We start from the raw sequence: 19293 nt of genomic DNA, 5'->3' as shown, positions 1-19293 counted from the left end.
TTTTAGGAATCCATGTAGAAATTAATGCAAATAACAGTAGATATTTATTAAAAAAATTGGGATTATGAACACAATAGCTCAATCTTAAACTACAATAACCAGAATTACTTCATTTTTGCAATTTAAACTGCTAGCAGACAGCACCCTCTTGAGGCAGCAAATTAAATTTATTTTGTTAAAAATTAGCAAGAAAAATATTTATGTATCATTTCCTCCCTACCCTAAAACTCATTATTTTAAACAACCACTAGAAAACAATATATCTATTACCAAATGGTATTAAGATAAAAAGAGAAAGACAAAAAAAAAACACCATTCAACTACTACTTTCTGATGCACATGGAGGGGAACAAGTTCTCATCCTGCTCTGTTCAGGACAATTCTAGTAGCACTAGGCATATGTGTACATAGAAAATTTTAACTTGAGCAACACGCATGTGCAGCAACAGAAACATAACTAAGGTTACACATATTCTGGGCTTCACAAGGTTTACAACAGAATACATCCTTTGGAAAACATTTCTTGTTTGCAGTCAGACAAATAGTCAGCTCAGTTTGGAATGTTGTATTTTTCCTAAAACCATCAGGAGATGCATTAGAAATGTACTGCATCAAACCACACTCCTTCATGTACATTATGAAAGCTCTGCAGTCATAATCCAGAATAAAAACTAACGTATAAAAAATAAAGACCACATCATAACGCTTGTTTTGACAAGTACTACTTGAGGTTACTTTTAATAAGTCACAAAATACTCCAGCTATCAGAAACAATGTTAGTATGTAATAGCAACAGAAAACAACACTGTCAGTAAACTTGTATCTTTGCCAAAAACCAGGAAATAAGCTGTCATCCTTTTCCCTATGTACACCTAAAATAAAGAAATGAAACAGTAATGTTTCTACATCTTTTTTTAAATTTTGGCTACGTGTTTCTGAAGGCAGGAGTTTTCTCAGCTCTCTCATGCATCTTTTTCAAGGGAAGTTAAGCAAGCAAACAATAAATATATCAAGGAAGAAAATGTCTAATTTTGACTTGACAAAAAATTCAAAAGTAACATCACCCCAAAGATGACGCTCAAAAGGAGAGTTCAGTACCTTCCTCACTGTCACGGGTCTAGCTCACAGCAAATTCTGCAAACTTCATATTTCATTGCAAATTCTCACTAACAGCAAGAAAGCAACTTTATCAAGTGATTTGTCTTGCTTTTGACTTCCTTCAATTAATTCCAGAATAAAATCGTTGTATTATTTCTAACAAGATACTGAAAAATATGTATTATATATCATATTTGTCAGATGCATGGAAATTTCAGCATTACAGCTATAATCCTCTTTAACCGGAAAACAAACAAACAAACAAACAAACAAAAAACCAAACCCTGCAACCAAAACAAACCACCAAACATCTTGATACCACTTATTGGGAAAAAAATCCCCTTCTATTAAGAAATTATAGTTAGTATACCTAGTATACTGTTAGCTTATATTCTCTGTGCAGACAGCACAGAAAGAAGAGGCTGGGAGGGTCTTCAAAGGCTAGCAAACTTGCTGCCTGGTTCAACACATGACTTTTTATACCTATATCATTCTTCTACAAGTCTATATAACCTGCTCAAAAACATTCACAGAAATCTTAACAACTTTGATTCCCTTGCCTCTAAAATTACCTGTTCTTCTTAAAGCACAATTTTAGTCTTCCTTGTTGAATTTTACAGCTATTAAGCTTTATCCTGTAAGTCATATCCAAGACTGGATTCTGGATTTCAGTTCTGTTTCCCAACACACCTGAAGTTCATCTGCAAATATAACAAAAATCTTACATCCCCATTGCTGGTCATTAACTTGTAGTTTAACTTGCTGGCAAATATCATTGTTAAAAACGTGTTAAACAAGAACCTACTTTCTTGGAACACTGTGTCAGGGATCAGACAAATTGCTTTGGTCTCCCTGAGAAATATCAGGAGAGACAGTGTCAAAAGCCTTGCTGAAGTCCAGGGTAGACAATATCCACTGCTCTCCCCTCATCCATTGGGGATTATCCCATTGGATCGTCCCACTGCAGAAGGCAAATGCGTTTGTTAAGCAGATTTCCTTTTGGTGGAATCCATGTTGACTACATTGAAACTCTTCTCATCTTCCACATGCTTAGATGAGCTGTTCCATGACCTTTCCAGGGACTGAGGTGAAGCTGCAGTTCCTTAGGTCCTCCTTTCTGCCCTTTGTGAAGACTGAAGTGTCAGTGACTTTCGTCCAGTCCTGAGGCATCAACTCTTGATTGCCATGACCTCCTAAAGATGACTGAGAGTGGTCCAGCAACGATGTCAGCCAGTTCCCTCTGCTCTCATAGGAGTGCAAGAGTGCACATGTGAGTGCATGGACGTTCATCCCTTCACGGCCCACAGATTTGCTGAGGTCAAGTTTGACTGGTTCTCATTGACCAAGACAAAGTCTTCCTTTCTCTGGACCTTCTCCTTCATCTCCTGAGTCAAGGATTCCAGAGGGCTGGCCTTGGCAGTGAGGACTGAACTCCACAATCTCATGGTAGCCAAGGCTGCCCCCAACCTTCACATCTCCAACCAGACCTTCTTTGTTTGTTAGCATAATGTCCAGCAGCACACCTTTCCATGCTGGTTCCTCCATCACCTGCATCACAAAGTTATCATAAATTTTTTCCAAGAACATCCTGGATTGTCTGAGCCTTGCTGTGCTGTTCCTCTAGCATATGTCAGTGTGGTTGAAGTCTCCTATGAGAACCAGGGCCAGTGATTCTGAGGCTACTTCCAGCTCTCTCTAAAAGGTCCAATCTACTATCTCCTCTTGATCAGGCAGTCTGTAACAAACATCCACAACAGTATCATTCCTTGCTAATCTGCCCTTTTATAATAACCCATACACCCTCAACTCGCTCATCATCCCCCCTAAGGCACAGCTCCACAAATTCCATCTGTTCTCTTACATAATGGGCTACTCCATCACCTTGCCTTTCTGGTCTGTCTTTCCCAAAAGCACTTAGCTATTCCTGACAACATTTCAATCATGCAGCTCTGTAACTTCGAAGACATTCAAGACTTGCGACTGCACACAAATTTCTAAATCTATTTGTTTCCCACACCGTGCATGAGTATATGGGCACTTTAGCAAGGTGTTACATCCCACAAAAATTATGTTCCCTGTTTTTGTAGCCTCTCTGACCTTCCTCAGTTTGTCACAGAGGCTGTAACATACAACAACAGGGATTAAAATGAGAAAAATTAGAAACAGTTAAGTGTTAACTCATTAATTAGTACATGCAGAGCAAACTCTAAAACTCGCTTGCTTCCTTTGTCCCAAATAACTCTAACTCAGGACAAGATTCCTACCACAAAAGTATGTATCTTGACCTCTGAATCTTATAAAAAAGCTTAGTGTAGACAAGTGATTCGGTGAAGAACAGTACAAAGAATATGGAGGCTCCATAAAATGACATGAAATACCAGCAGTAAATTACTGCATTCAGACATACTAGAATGTGATTTCAAGCGTGCATTTTTAGCAACACAGACCATCTGAATGATGATGATGACTAGAGCTACGTCTCCACATAAAGCTTTCAGGTAGCAGCAAAATCTATGAAAATGGATTAGGCTATCAAAAAGTTCCCCCTGCTTCTCTGCAATTAAACACAAAGAATAGAGTGCCCTTTCTAAAACAAGGGTGACATTTAAGCCATGCAGCTAAATATAATCTTGTGGCAGATGCTGGATGCTTACTTTTCAACAAGGGGCATCCCACTTCTTGAATTTCTCTCCTGTTTTTCACAAGTCCTGCTAATTGAAACCTGTTTCAACAGATTTTTGCTGCCTTTCTTGTATGACTCACTTTATCATCAATGCATACTTAAAACAGGAGTATTAAACTCACAAAAACAGTAAATTTTTTTTTCACTGATATCACTTTAAATAATGTTAAACTCTTCCCTCATGATAAATGCTAATGTGTGTTACACCTTTTACAAGTCACCCGTGCAGTACCAAAAATCCTTATATCAGATCTTCTGAAGGACAGTTCCTTATCTGACAATAATCCTTGCTTTCTGAGATATTGAAACCACACTAACTCCATGTAAGTCCCTTTTCACTTGACATTGCTGTCTTTTTCCAGAAACACAACCTACAACTACTTTCTAATGGCATCATCTCAAGTAAGCATCTACTTAATTTGAACATTTATGTATAAAGATCAGCATCTTGTGTTATTTGGGATGTGCTTCTATCCGAGAGATTACAACAAAATATCCAAGAGGGCTATCTTATATAACCATAAATTAAGTATTTATCTCATTGCTTATGGGCGTTCCTCCAGCAAACTTTCAAATCCTTTTGAAGAAAAAAGAAATCTCACAAAATGTCTTGTTAAGAAAGAGATTTTAATAGAGAGAGTTATAGAACCTGCAAGTCTTTATACTAAAGCTGAACATAGACTCTCAAGTACAAGGCCATGAAGAGTGCTTGACATGAAACAGGCATCCAAATATGCCTGTGTCACCACCCTAGATGTCCTCTGGTTTTTATATTGGGTGGAAAAGCTCTCTTTAAAGGTGATATGCATTCACTGTGTTGTGGGTCCTAAAGTATTCAAATTCAGCATTAAAAAGGCTCTAAGAATCATAAATTCCAATAAAAATAAATTCTGAATTAGTGACTGAAGAAACTGAACAACCTCCTTCAATAAAAATTAGGAAGGAAAACAGCAGTTCTTCTTACAATACATAATCTATTTGGAGAACCCTTTGCTATAGGACAAGATGATAAAAATAAGCAAGTTATAACAAAGACAAGTTCCAAAAAAGAAATCCACAGAGGGATTACTCAGTACAGAAAGTACACAGATCAATTCCAGACCAAGAAGCTCCTACTTCACACATGATTAGACTAGTACTGTGCAGAATTATTGTTAGAGGTCCTTCTATTCTAATATTGTTCACAAAACTTCTGCTTTTTGACTATTCAACATACATGGCTAGATCTTTCCTAACTACATATTTCTCCTGCAAACTGAACCCCAGAAATTGTTTTATCTTTTCAAGGAAGTCTTCAAATGAGTGGCCTTTTTTATTTTTCCCATTTTTTATTTCCTTCTCCTCTTTCCATTTGGTCAATGTTCTTCATAAATTTAATAAGCATCAATGAGCAGAATATTCCAGCTGAATTCTTACTAGTCCTACACATGCAAACCATAGTACTGCAGCTTACTGCAGCATTTCTCTTCACTAAAAGAGTATCAGTAAACATTTCAATTTTTCTAGCTCATTATTGGAGGATATTTTTCCCTCCCACCTAAGAGACTTAGTCTTCTGGTATTGCCCTTACCATTGGCAAACTACAGAAGACTTCCTTGTTATATTTCACATCACTCATTTTTTGCTTCTCTTAGGTCAAAACTGTAACATTCAATTTCACATCTTGGAGTCCTACTATAGGAGGTCAAAGAGCTAGTTTTTTCTTTTATTAATAAAAAGACAATGGATGCCTGCATTCCAGAGAATTGAGGAGGGTTTGTTCCTCTCATTCAAAGGCACTGAACAGCTGCAGCATAGCAAGTTGGAGCAGCTATTTTCTTGAGAACCACCTTAGTTAAAGCTTATTGAGTTTGCTAATTTCCTGGTACATGAAAGAGAAAAAAAAAAAAAAAAAAGGATGCAACAAGAAAAAAAAAAGAATTTTACAAGTATCAAGAGTTCTTTATCAGATAAACTTACTTTATCCTACCAGACTATTAGGAGAAAGTAAAACTAACATTTTAACAAAGACAACCCATTATATTTTGCTACAAAGGCTGACAAGGTAAGCCTTCTTTCCCTGATGGACTCTATCACATCAAGAATATAACTGGTACAGATAGAGTCTCTTGAATCACTGTCCAACTTAATCTAGAGCTAGGAATTTATACAAGTACATTTATTAAGTCTGCTGGTATCAGCAAGTGGTTGGTGGCAACAATATTGTTATCAGTGACAAACATATCATTAAAGCCCTTGACTGAGCATTTAGTACCAACTCATGCTATTTTAGGGCAAGATGAATCACCAGTGGGAAAATAAGGACACACAACACTTTTTTCTGAAAATTCTGCATTGCTACTGATACCACAATAAATACTTACATAAAGCATACACTCAAGTCTTATGTGTCAAGAACTACCTACAAGATTCTCACCTACTAATCACTGGGGAGATTCTCAACCTCTCTTGTTCCTAGAGCAATATGCTGTTCGACTTCCATCTCAACAGCAGATCTCTTTCACACTTAAGTAATATAACCTGCAGTTAGTCTGCTTCCAGCAGATACAGGAGACAAAAAAGAAGACTGTCACGGCCATCCTGCCTCCATTGTTACATTTTGTCACAAAGCCTTCAGAAGAGTGCAGCCCAAACAGACTCCTTCCATTTTGCTGCACAGATGGTAAGGATTGAAAAGGATGGGGAGAGAGGTAGGCAGGAAGAAGAAACAATAGTATTTATCATCATAACATGGGAAAACTTGTATCTTTCCAAAGGTAGCTTCAATAAGTATAATACCTTTCAAACCAAAGTTCAAAGTTAAAAAGCAGCTCTCTCCAAGGCTGTGAATTTTGAAACATAAAAATCCACAACATACACCCACTTTTAACTGAAACAAGTACCTGAAATATAAAACTTGTCTTGCTGATTTCATTATGGAAAGGTAATATTGCAACAACCTATAGTAGACTAAATAAGATCATGTTCAGATATACATATCAATATGTGATACCAATGACCAACACACACATGAAACTAGAAGCCCACATCCTGCTTAGAACACCAAATAATCTTTTCACATTAGTCACACTCACCGTTTCTTGTCTTTGGGACTCAGTGAGCTTTTCAGACAATTCTTCTAGAGTCTTTCTTAATTCAGCATCAGTCCTTCATAGAAAAGTATAAGTAAAACAATATTCTACAGGGCAAAAACTAAATAACCATGATAGTTTTAAGCAACAACAACCTCCTGGAATTTTATGCTACTTCAGTTTGTTCTACAGCCTCTAAATTCCTAGTAAAATTAGAGACAAGCCTCAAGTGGAAAATTCATGATAAAAAGCATTTCCATTCCTCAAGTGAAACAACAGTGCATCTAGGTATCAGCTAGGTATCAGGTCAACAAGCACAAAATTATGGACACATCTACACAGTCCTTCTGAACAGTAGTTTCCTACTAGGAATTATCAGTCTAATTCCTATTATTCCTATTCAGTAAAGCACCATATGTTGAGAAAGTATGTACTTTATGGGTTGCACGAGAGCTTGCCCTTAAGGGACTCCAGGACCAAGAACAAATGAGCAAAGCTGTAATAAAATAAATTCCCAAGTCCCAGTTGAGCTCTCCATATATTAAAAAAGGTGAGAAAATCAACATATACTATACAAACTGGAACTGACAGGTGATATTTACACTTCTAAATACTGCAAAAAGTGACATAAATTAAGCAGTTGACAATATTGCTTTCATCTACACGTTGTGCAATCCCTCACTCTCCCCAAAATGATTTTTTGAAATAAAGAAGAGTTTAAGAATTATTTTCCACACCATCCTTCACAAGGAGTTATATTCTGTTTATACCGATTTCTCCTTGAAAGCTCCCGACTGATGTCATCTCCTAAGCGAACTTGTTCACTGCTGAGATCTCGAAGAGACTGGTGGAAAGAATGCAGCTGTAAATTAAAATACACAAATTAATCCAAGGCTTACGAACCCTCTTTTCCTGTGATATTCCAAAATATCTGCATATATATACATATAGATGCATATATATATATTTATATATATAAACATATATTTTTTAAATAAAACAGATAAAAATAAACTACAAAATAATAAAATTCCATTAATTGTAGCTGAGCCTGGATGAGGTTTGCATACTTCATTTTCAACCCTTCACAACACATGCTCATTGAAGTTTAACTTTCAGTAACTTATTTGCTAAACCAAGTCTCATAACTTTGTTTTTTTCCTGTGGTTCAGATCTTGGAAACTGCACCTACTTTTAAACCTAGTGAAAAGCAAGTAGAAAGATCTGAACAGGTGAAGTCAGGAGAAACACATTTCATGCTAATAAATGCTAGTATAGGTGAAACAAACTTCTGCCCAGCTATATATGTTACCATAAATAGATGACATAAGAAATTGAAAGTGAAAAAGTAGAACACTATGATGTAGTCAGAAACTATCAAAACACCAAAAATAGGTATTTTACCTTGCCCAAGACTTTATATACCCTTTTTTTCAGAGCTGGGGGAAAAAAAAAAAAAACACCCCAAAACACAAGCCTATTTTCCTCTGTAAAACTTCCCATTTCCCTCATTCAGCAGGCCCCCAATTTATAGTCAAAGTTTTAAGGGATCATTGTTATGCAAAACCCTGATTTATAATATCCCTTTGTTCTATGCCTAAGATTTAAACCCAGATCTTCCACAATCCAGCTGCCCACCATGAACATTCAGACACAGGCTCTACTACCTCCCCTGTGTGACAAACCAAAAATTTCAACCTGACCTGGGAGACTTTGAAAAAACATAGCACATTTTCAAAATTACCTCAGCTAGAAGGAGTCAGAATGGAAATAAAGGGGAACCACAGTTAGAGAAAAAAAAAAGAAGCCACAACTTCAGTTAAGCAGTATTAATTCATCTGTGTCCTAATTTCTGTTCCTTATATGATCAATTACTACCTCTAGTTCATGATTCCCCACGACACTATATGCTTCTTACAAAACAGCTAATGACAGCATAAAGCCATATTCACTCACTGAAAAGAGTAAGGAATAAACCAGCAGTTATCAAAACGGGGAAAAAAACCTACTTGCTTACATAGTTACTTCATAAAAATGAGGGAGTTTGCCTGCATTGCAAGAACTCCCTTAATAAAATTTCTAAGATATTTATGGAATATATAGAAATAACCTAAAATAGTATTAAAGTTTTTAGAAGCTTAGGAGGAAGGATTTCCATATAACATTATTTCCTTCCAAGGAGTAGATTAGATTACACACCAACCTTGGAGGAAGAAGGAATCAGAGGAAAACTAGACTGAAAGGAGCATGAAACAGAGTGAAATAAAAGCCTAGGAATTACTGTAGCTTCCCAAAAAAAAAAGTCAATTGAGAAAATGTGTGGTAGTCAAGTTAAAATTATTTGGAAGTTGATACTGATTTAATAAAGTCAACCTTACAATCAGTTTCTTTAGTACTAGTCATAATCAATTTCTCCTGGACAAATTAGTCGATAAAGAGGAAATTCACTCAAGAAAGTCTATCCACCCTGTCTGAAAGAGTAAAAACAGGTAGTGAAATCTCCGCTCTACCTGTCGGATATAGAAAGACTATGATCTTAGCCATTAAAGTAATTGATTTATTTTTTCTGAAGTCTGCAAGCAGACACAAGTTGAAGTATGTATGAAATATGAAAATTACCAATGTGTGTACACATCCTCTCCTCCACCATCTGCCTGAAGTACAGGGTCAAATTATCCCATTCACAGGTCAGACCTAGAACTAAGATGAAGAACTACCTGGCTCAAAATCAATCCAAGCTACATTGAAGTAAGCAGCAAAAGCACTAAGACTCTGTGCCATTAACTAAAACAGAACAATCTGCTTTACAACCACATCATACTCCAGCATGTAGGTAGGTGAATGTTCATCACAGAATCGTTAGGGTTGGAAGGGACCTCTGGAGATCATCCAGTCCAACACCTCTGCCAAGGCAGGATCACCTGGAACAGGTTACACAGGAACTCATCCAGGTGGGTTTTTAATGTCTCTAGAGAGGAAATCTCCATAGCCTCCATGGGCAGCCTGTTCCAGTGCTCTGCAAACCTCAGTGTAAAGTTCTTCCTCATGTTTGGGTGAAATTTCTTGTGTTTGAGTTTATGGCCATTGTTCTTTGTGCTGTCACTGGACACTACTGAAAATAGTCTGGCACCACCCTCTTGGCACTGGCCTTTGAGATATTTGTATGCATTAATGAGATTCCTTCTCAGTCTTTTCTTCTCCAGACCAAACAGGCTATCCAGAGATTATTTTTCTTTCTCATAGATGGCCTAAAATATACACAGATTGTCATATTCTACTTTTGATATTACCACCATCTGCATCTCTTTCTCTATAATAATTCCCGTGACACTTCATGACACCGACAGATACAAGAGGTGACTGCCTAATAAAAAGTGGCATGTAACATTGAAAAAACACTTCATAGCTGAAACATTCTTATTTGCATCATCAGAATCACCTCATTTGATGTAAAACCAAAGAATCTGGTGACCACAGATTGCCTGTTTGGGGAAGCAATTCCCATTCATGCTCTGTACCTGGTCCCAATTATCTGCCTCATTGACAAATCGCACACTTGCAGATCTAGACCTTCGATGTTTATTGCCCTGTGAGTCTCCGTAATCCCTGAGAGGAGAAGTAGGCAGGAAGTGGCGGTTCCCTTTATGAGATAAGAGATAAAAAAAATAAGTAGGAAGACAAAACTTTGTACTGGAAATTTTTCATTTTGCTTCAAGAAAAATGCGAGTTTCATCTTGCCGATATCTTTATAGGCCACATTACAGAAAAAAACCTATTAAATAATATGCACAAGCATACAACTCTTAGCTCTTCTCAGGATTCTTCTTCAATTTAAACATTTCTTGCCTATGACATACATGTATTCCAGAAAGAGGTTTCCTTTGTTTCTCCAAGGAGTAAGTAGTTTTCCTCAAATTTTATTTGCTCTAGCAACTCCACGTGAATCTATTAGAGCTTCAAACTACTGTACTTCACAGTTTTTACATAGGAATGAAAGTTATAGAGCTCTCTACTAAAATACATTAAACACTAGTTCTGGGAGGAGTACTACTCCCAAACACACCTTTTCTTAAAATATAATGAATTTTCAGAGGCAAATGAAAAAAAATCTACTTTTCTGTAGGTGATAAATTGGTTCTGTTTTTTCCTTTTTCACTGAGCTTTACATAATTTCATCTATACATCCATAATCTCATGCATTTAAAACCTAAATTCCCATTTTTGCTGTGAAGCAAGCTTCAGAAGCTGCCATATCTTTTGGACTTAGCTTTAACTTATATGCACCTACAATTCATGCAGTGGACAACAAATTTTCTCAGCTGAAAGAATCAATGTTTCATTTAGATATCTTGAGATATCATCAGAAAATACTATGTAACAGAAAGCTAGAAGAATTTACCAAATAAACAACTCTGTAACTTAATGTAGGTCTCCCAAATTTCTAAAATTAATTTCTTTAAAGTAATCAATGATGACTTTTCATGCCCCTATCTCTTACACATTTTTCTTCTTAATTTCTTCTTTCTATACCACAGCTATGTGACATAATTTAAGTATATTCAAGCAGTTTAAGTATTTTACCTGATGGTCCTTCTCCATCCAGATCACTAGGATATAAGCTTGAGAGAGATGCACTTCTCATTCCAGAGTTTCGTGTTAGTCGCTGGCTCCTTAATTGACCTATAGATTGTTCCAGTGTTTCTTTTAACTGCAGAAAAATTATAATTTATTGAAATATGAACACAGACTCATTTCCTACAAAAACTGGAAAATAGTATTTATTTTAAAAGTCATTAAGAGAATCAAAATTATTTTTAAGCCAAGTACAGCTATGAATTAATAATAACTTTTCTCCAACATCTTATATATCATATTTCCATATCATAATTATAGCAAAACATGTTTCCAAGACTAGTAGCTTCAAATATCAAGTTTCTTAAACCTGTGGTGCACCACATAGTGAACCATGACGAAAACTCAAAAGAAAAGTCTGTCTCCTGCAACCAAAATAAGACCTATTTGCCAGCAATGCTCAATAACAGCCCTGCAAAATCCAGAAAATAACTTCAAAGAAATTATTTTTTACTGGAATTTTTCACCAGCCCTACACCTGGAATCAGTTTTACATATAGCTATCAAATTTCCCTAAGCAGCTTTACAGGAATCCATACTTTTAGTAGTTTCACTTCCAGGAAAAGGCAGCCATTCCCAACTTAAGAATACAGAAGTAACTGCAGTTGTAAACAAGTTCTTCATTTTTCAAACTTGCATCTCATTTTCTACAATTGCATTTGCTAACTTTGGTTCTTAGCCACTTGCTTAGTCACACCTTTATTTGACAATCCAAAAAATATCAATTTCTGAAGGTTCTCTTTCTAAGAGAAGCTTATATATTATGGTTAAATTGATGCTTTACTCTTGTAGAATTATACCATGCTGGATCTCTTTCTCTGAGGAAAACAAGCCTTCTTCTCTACACATTTCCTTCTTCACTCTCTCTACCTTCATATGTAAAATATTCCTATATTTCATATATGTCTGTTTCAAGGAAGCACTGCTAAAAAAAACCTGCTACAGTTTGTTTGTAAACAAGTTTTAAACCTTTCTTGCTCCACCAACACTCTATTTTAGCTACTCATCTTGTACTTGGCATAGTACCATAACATAACAATCTATTGGGTACTTATAAACCAGAAAAATACTGAAGCTACAAAACCTGTCAGTTATAACACATTACTATATTTTGATTTAGATTGATCGTTCAAATAAATAGGAAAAGGTTCTGTTTACAGCTACTGAACTCCTTATATATTCTGTCCATTACTGCCAAGTTTTAAGCTATGAATTTTATTAATGGAAAAGACTGAAGAAGTTAAGATAAACTGAAAGTTTCTCACAGTTGTTATTGCTTCGGTTTGTTCCTTGTTGTATTCTCTGTACTGTCCTAGCAAATGGTCAACATGTCTCAGATTTCTGTTGGTATCCTTAAATAAAAAAGTTTTAGAAAAAAGTCAAAACAGAAACCACCTCTAATCAAACATTACTACTGCCTTTATTATTCTTGGTTTCTAAGATTAAATTGATAACACGAGGGCTTTGTAAATGGTCTATGCATTCAAAATCCTATTCAAGTAACCACAGTCTTAAGTGGTACAGCGTGGCTAAAGGGAAGAAGAAAAAAAACAAAACACCCACACTATTATTTCGGTACAACAGTAAGGCCTCAGCTTCAAATAAAAACTTTTTCAAGTTTCAACCATTTTGTAGAAAAACCTTTTTAAGCCAAAGATCTTACTTTTACCTGCCTATAGAACAAAATTAGTTAACCAAGAAATAACAAGTTTTTGAAGATGAACACACTAGGTAAGGTGCTTACATGAGCACTTTCTGACCAGATGAACAGCTGGATCAGATGGCAGATCTGCTGAAAAGCAATCAACTAAAAACAATTAGCTTAAAATCAGAATTTCAGAAGAGCACCTAGAAAGAAGTCAGACAGAATCAGGAGAATACCAAAGACTCCCTTTTAAAAATAGTCAGATAACATTCTTATTAACTCATCTTTTTTCTAGATTGATGATTATTTTCCAGCTAAGAAGTTCTGAAGTTAACTGATTTTTCTCTTCCCACATATTAAAGGGGAAAAAAATATTCCTGGCCAAGCAGTAAGAGATAAAACATATGCCCACCCACTCTGGGTATTCAGAACTGTCAGCTAGAAAAGAATGGGAATGACTTCTCAAGCAATAACGCTGTCTCAAGCAATAATGCAATAATGCAAGTGTCTCCTCCCACTTGCAAAACAGATTCAGATATTCCCTCCACTGCCTTCACTGAAGAAGAAGGAATTAGATGAACACTCTTTCTTGCTCAGGTATGCATCTCTTACAAGTTTAGAAATAGTGCTTCTAATTGCGCTGTTCCACATCTGGAAAATATTTGAAAGGTAAGCTCTAAGATGAAGGAATTGACTGCCTACATAGTTACTTTATCAGAAATTTGGAAATTTTACACAGTACAAGGCAACTAAGACAGGGCTGGAACTTTCTTCTAAAAATTTAATGCCTTTTGTGAGAATCTGAAAAAGCTTATTTGGCCTTATCCTGTTTGCTAACTTTATAAAGGTATTATCCATCATGTAATTGTTTCTAACAATTAAAATTGTTATTACTATTACTGTCTGAAATAACAACTGTATAAAAATGTAACAAGCTACACACTTTCAGCTCAAAAGCAATACAATCAATGTTCCAAAACCTTTCTCATTTGCACAGAAAGCAATGTTTCTCATCCATACAGTATACTCCACGACTTTAGAAATGAAAATTTGACCCTATGTTACAGAAATGCAGACTCTGTAAACACTTTAAAACTGTATTTTGTAAACAACCTGTAAAGTGCTTGCTAAAGTATGGATCTTCTCTGTAACTGCTTCAGCACCATAGTTCTGAGCTCTCTTGTAGGATGCTCTCAAAGGCAGTCGCCTTCCTGCTCGACCCGAATGAAAGTTGTCTGAATCACTGGATGAATTTGCCATTAGTATCTTGCAATCTAGGTAGGAAGACCAGAAAAAGTAATGTATGTTAAATCCTGATTGTAACTGAACAGTCCTGCACAATAATTTCAAAGCAACTTCACAGACTCAGACTACCTTTCCATTAGCCTTTCTAGTTTGGGTCAGCAGGATGTATTTTTGAAGCAGATCTTCCAACTGCTCTTTAGTTATTATCTTCGTTCACATCACGAAGCAAAATGCAAAGCCTCTTAGGAGCAAATTAAATCAAAAGATGCACTCTCAACACTTCCAAGTGTTCAGTACCCATGACAAGATCATGGCCCCAAGCAAATTCTGCCCCTAGAACGTACAGTGGAGATATCAATGCTTTATCAATTGTTCTAGTCTGCAGAACCATTCCCCTTTACCTCACACTATTGCTAAGCTCTATTCAGATTGCCCAGGGCCAGCTAAGACAAATAACCCCAAGTAATTGTCTTAAGCAAGTCTGGGAATCAGTTTCTTAATGACTCAAGGAGAACTGGAGATATTATGGGAGAAGAGAATGTTTTTAAATAGAAGGGAAAGGAAAGAAAACTGTGGCCAGGAAGTTACAGAATAATCAATTTAAATATGTGGAAAAAATTAAAATGGGCTATTTTAAGTTCCCAACAAAATATCTGTTCTCAAAAAAAAACACAACAGTGTATGTGTTGACATTAAATAAATCAGTCTGATAATGAGTAACTAAATTTGTTAAACAAGGAAGAAGCAGTAGAGATAGTGTTTTCATTTGTTTGTTTTTTTAAGTCTTGAACACATAGGACAATCACAAAAGTAAGCTAAAGAAAAATGAACTAAAATAAGCCTTCATAAAACTGGATAGTTATCAGAACTCATAGAGCAATTAACAAAAATTAAGTGACAAATCGCAGAGGTATCAAGCAAGAACCAAGAGTGAATCCACTGTATCTTTTCATTATATTACGTTATTAGGTCACTTAATAAGTCTGCAGCTGACACAAATAAAGCTGCACTGGACAAATACAGCTAGAAAAACTAAAGTTGGTAGAAGAAAGAGGTGGGGAAGGCTTCTAAATGAATACACATCAACAGCATCATCTTCCAGAAAGAAAAAGCTAACACCACACAAATTGTAAAAATTAGGGTAATGTAAATTGTGAAATATTATTTCTATTCTCCAATGTTAATTTGACATAACCCAGATTACTATCTTGATGCTGAGGCACTTCACTTGACTAGAATTCAAAGGCAGTAGAAATACAGCTTGTAAGGAAAGAATAGGGATGAATAAGTCTCGAGTATGGCAAGATAGAGGAGGGAAATGCAAACAGCTATGCCTAGTATAGTAAAGTCACACAGTAACAGTTTAAAATAACAAACCTCAAAAGGTAGGTTAGATAGAAATATTTTCTTAGACTACTACACACTGCAGTAGTTTGTCTAAAGGTCATGGAATCATATTCACAAAATCTGTGTTAATATCATCTGTTGGGAGACAGTCTGGGGCTACTTGAGGGAAGAGGAAACAGACCGCTGTACTCCTGAAACACCTTTAGTCCCATTGTCAACAACATTTCCAAAAAGAAAGTAAAGGAATCATTCTTCTAGCCATTAGAGCTGAAATTTCCAAAAGAAACCATGGATGGACTCAAATTTTATGCTGTATTTTATATGGAGGCAATTTTTTCCAGATCCTTATATTTAGTTTTTAAAAGTTTGTTTATTTCTGTCTCCCCTGACTTGGACAGAAACCTTTCAAACATGAAAGAAGAGTAAATCAATGTGCTCAGTCTATGCTCAAGTTCACCAGTATTCCTTACATTTTCTGAAGTGGTGAATTTATCTTATCTTCCATCCTCTTATGGCACTAAAGCACATTTTTACTGACAGTATCAGAATTCACTATTCCAGTGCCTCTCACTCTAGTCAGCTGCAAAGAAATCTTAATGCTGCTGAGTAAGCATAAATACTAAACACTGGGAAACAGGAAATATAGGATATTTTCAAAGACAAAGAAAACTAAAATAAATAAAACACCGATAGAAATAACAACCTGGAGTAATATTGATTTATACCATGAATTGGTTAAAAAAAAATTACAAAAATGAACAAACAAGTTGACTCAACAATAAGAGACGTAACTACTGAAAAGCAAAGACACTAGAGAAAAAAAAAAGGGAAATTAAGATTTACAACAGGAAAGATTATTTGGTTCATTTTCAGCTGTCCAAAAATAAGTTCATTAAGATACTTACTAGGTAAAGCACTGAAGAAAGGTCAGTAGGTAAGGTAAATATAAAAGAAAGCACTAAACAAGGAGGACATTTTGTCTGAAGAAAACTTACTATTTGTGATTAAGTAGCATTCCTTTTTATTCTTATGAGCAACCTAAAAGGAACCACAAGTACTTTTAAAATGATGAAGTTCTGTTTCATATAAAGAAACATCCTCATTTTTAAAGGAAATATAGAAGTTTCGTTTTAAACTTAAAAAAAAATCATAAAGAAATAGAAATTTGTACAAATGTTCCATATGTACATTTGCCTATTTATTTAAACAAAAACAAACAAACAAACAAACTTACTTAGCACTTTTTCCAAAAACCTTGACTAATTTTAGTACATAATCATACAACCTACTGTGTTTTAGTTCTACACAAACAGATCATAACTTTTCTTGAACTGATGAAAAGCATCAATACTTGATACTTTCCTTTCCTGTGTCATTTTCACTGAGGACACTCTTGTTAAAGAGATCTGCAGGGTAGAACAAACACGAAGCAGACCTGACAGTCTCAACCGATTACTCCTCAAGTGTTTTTATTTGTCCACCTCTACACAGACTAATACATCACTATGTAACTAACTTACTGTTAAAAAGGTATGTTTGAAGCCTTATAGCTAAGACTGAGGGACAACATAACACCTGAAAGGCCCTTTCCTTCAGTGCTTATATTTGAGCCAGGAGAAGTTTTCAAAAAGCCGGGAAGGTGATCCCCATGGTGACAGTTTGCCATCCTGCTTTCAGGTATCTCTACCACATTTTATTATCAAATTTTGACACCACACTCCACTCCTCAGCACCACGACACAGAAAACTGTTCCTTCACACTGTTCATGAGCAAGCTCGACTAATGCCCTCTGCAAATCCTCCTCCCGCCGGCCACGTCGGGAACCTCGCTCACACCTGACTTCACCTCTGAGCGCCTCATGGTTCTTTTGCCCAGACAGGACCGTGGAAGCCTTGGGGCCGCGGGGCAGCCCAGCACGGTTCCGGGCACGCCGGCAGCCGGGACCCCGCCAGGCCCCCAGGCTGTCCCGGGCTGTCCCGAGGAGCCCCCCGCGGCCCCGCTCCCCGCGCCTCTCGCCGCTCCAGCCCGCGCCCGCACTCCCGCGGCGCTCCGCACCCGCACAGCCGCGTCCCGCACAGCCGCGTCCCGCACAGCCGCGTCCAGCACAGCCGCCCCGGTCGCAGCCCCGACTCTGCCCGTCCCGCATCCCCCGCCCTCACCGCACAGCACCCCGAGGCGATGCCTCCCCGTTCCCCGGGCACCGCCCGCCTCACCTCGCCGCTATGGCAACTTGAACTAGCCGCCCTGCCGCCCGCCGCCGCAGCCTCCGTGCGGGTGCCGGGTCCCCCGCAAGGCTGTGTGGGACAGGGAGTCCACAAGGCGCAGTCCCACCATGGGACAGGCGGGGTACGGGACTCCAGCCCCCGAGAGGCTTTGCGGCGGCGGCGCCGGCAGCGGAGAGGGAAGGGCGGACCCCGCCGTGCGGGGAGGCCGGAGGGCCTGTGCGGGGGATGGGTGGCGGTGGCAGGTGACCTGCTGTGGCGTTTATTAAAGTTGGTAAACTCTAAACCTTTTGTTTGTAAACACGCGCTGGTGTTTACAAACACGTCAGATAAACGATCGCGGAGAGCAGAAACAAAAGTTGTTGCCCTGGCAAAGCAGCGACGCTGTTCCTCTTCCGAGGAGACGGCACCTGGCTTACCAGCTGGGAGAAGGCGTGTTAGCCGGTTCTTACTTGGGAGGCATCTCCATTCCTGCCTCTTGAGTTTTTCTTGTTTCCTTAGGCCACGCATCTCCTCGTTCCCACATGTTGTATCCATTACCCTTGTGTGCAGTAAAAACGACCAAATATTGGAGTGCTGACGTGGAAGAGAGAAAAGGTATAGAGTTCTGTGAATGATCACAGGAAATGTCACCTGGCCTTCTGAAACTTGGGCAGAACTTGCAGTAGTCCAAGAATCACTGGAATATTTGACTGCAATTCGCCTGTAGGTGTGCACTCAAGACCAAGGTAAATGCAGTGCGTTGGATTTTTTAATACATGTATGTGCATATTGCGTCTGGGATCCATTCCAGGCAGTGACCATTGGCCTTTGAGCACAGTAATAAGGCATGGATGACAATCCATGCTGTCCACCTTCATTCCTGTCTTGCAGGACTGTTTCATTTACTCACAATTAATCAGGCATGCTTGAATGGCATATGATTACAACACACTTCAGGAGTAAGCCAGGCCCTTTACATTGGCAGCATCCATCAGCAGCCCGGGCTGCTGGCCTATGTGTCTTTCTGGTCATTCGTAAGAGGCGTTATCCTCAGCTGAAGGGAGGTGAGACACAGAACAGGAATTTAATTATACACTTTACTTCACTGTGAACTGAAGCATTAGTGAATAATTAGCAAAGAATTAAGTCTTCTCTGGCTTCCAATGCCTGGCCATTGTCCTGGCCTTTCCTCTGCAGCATGGTCAGTTTGTGTTGACAGGGTGAGAGTCAGGGCTTCTATTCAGTCTTATGCTTAAGTCTCCTGCTTATGGTGGTCTCTGGGAGACAGGCTCTGAATTTTCCTGAGGTCTCTGAGGGTGGCAGTGGGCTTGGTGCTCCACAGACTCAACAGAATTCATCCATGAGCA

At 37.8% G+C, this 19293-nt stretch overlaps 1 protein-coding gene and 1 long non-coding RNA gene across 3 annotated transcripts in view; both read right to left on the bottom strand.

Moving 5' to 3' along the window:
• CEP128 (centrosomal protein 128) overlaps positions 1 to 17968 on the bottom strand; it is a gene marked incomplete at its 3' end in the record, with an annotated part of 59816 nt that extends 41848 nt beyond the window's left edge. Inside the window, exons 1-8 of the mRNA XM_027904359.1 lie at positions 17936 to 17968; positions 16717 to 16759; positions 14243 to 14403; positions 12750 to 12836; positions 11434 to 11560; positions 10371 to 10492; positions 7623 to 7714; positions 6856 to 6928 (exon numbers count right to left, since the gene is read on the bottom strand). Of these exons, the coding sequence (XP_027760160.1) occupies positions 6856 to 6928; positions 7623 to 7714; positions 10371 to 10492; positions 11434 to 11560; positions 12750 to 12836; positions 14243 to 14389 (648 nt within the window). The remainder of the gene's footprint in view (positions 1 to 6855; positions 6929 to 7622; positions 7715 to 10370; positions 10493 to 11433; positions 11561 to 12749; positions 12837 to 14242; positions 14404 to 16716; positions 16760 to 17935) is intronic.
• LOC114068350 lies at positions 566 to 1924 on the bottom strand. Of its 2 annotated transcripts, none has more exons than XR_003573577.1 (3): positions 1904 to 1924; positions 1671 to 1799; positions 566 to 671 (listed from the first exon to the last, which is right to left on the bottom strand). It is a non-coding gene; the product is annotated as an uncharacterized LOC114068350 (long non-coding RNA). The 2 variants fall into 2 exon arrangements; XR_003573576.1 differs by lacking the exon at positions 566 to 671 and adding an exon at positions 705 to 872.
• Positions 17969 to 19293: the final 1325 nt, after the last annotated feature.

This window comes from Empidonax traillii, unplaced genomic scaffold, assembly GCF_003031625.1.
Source record: "Empidonax traillii isolate 1590-97213 ecotype Southwest subspecies unplaced genomic scaffold, ASM303162v1 scaffold1046:size245406, whole genome shotgun sequence".
In the NCBI taxonomy this organism is placed as follows: Eukaryota; Metazoa; Chordata; class Aves; order Passeriformes; family Tyrannidae; genus Empidonax; species Empidonax traillii.
This window is presented reverse-complemented; position numbering and strand designations above follow the sequence as displayed.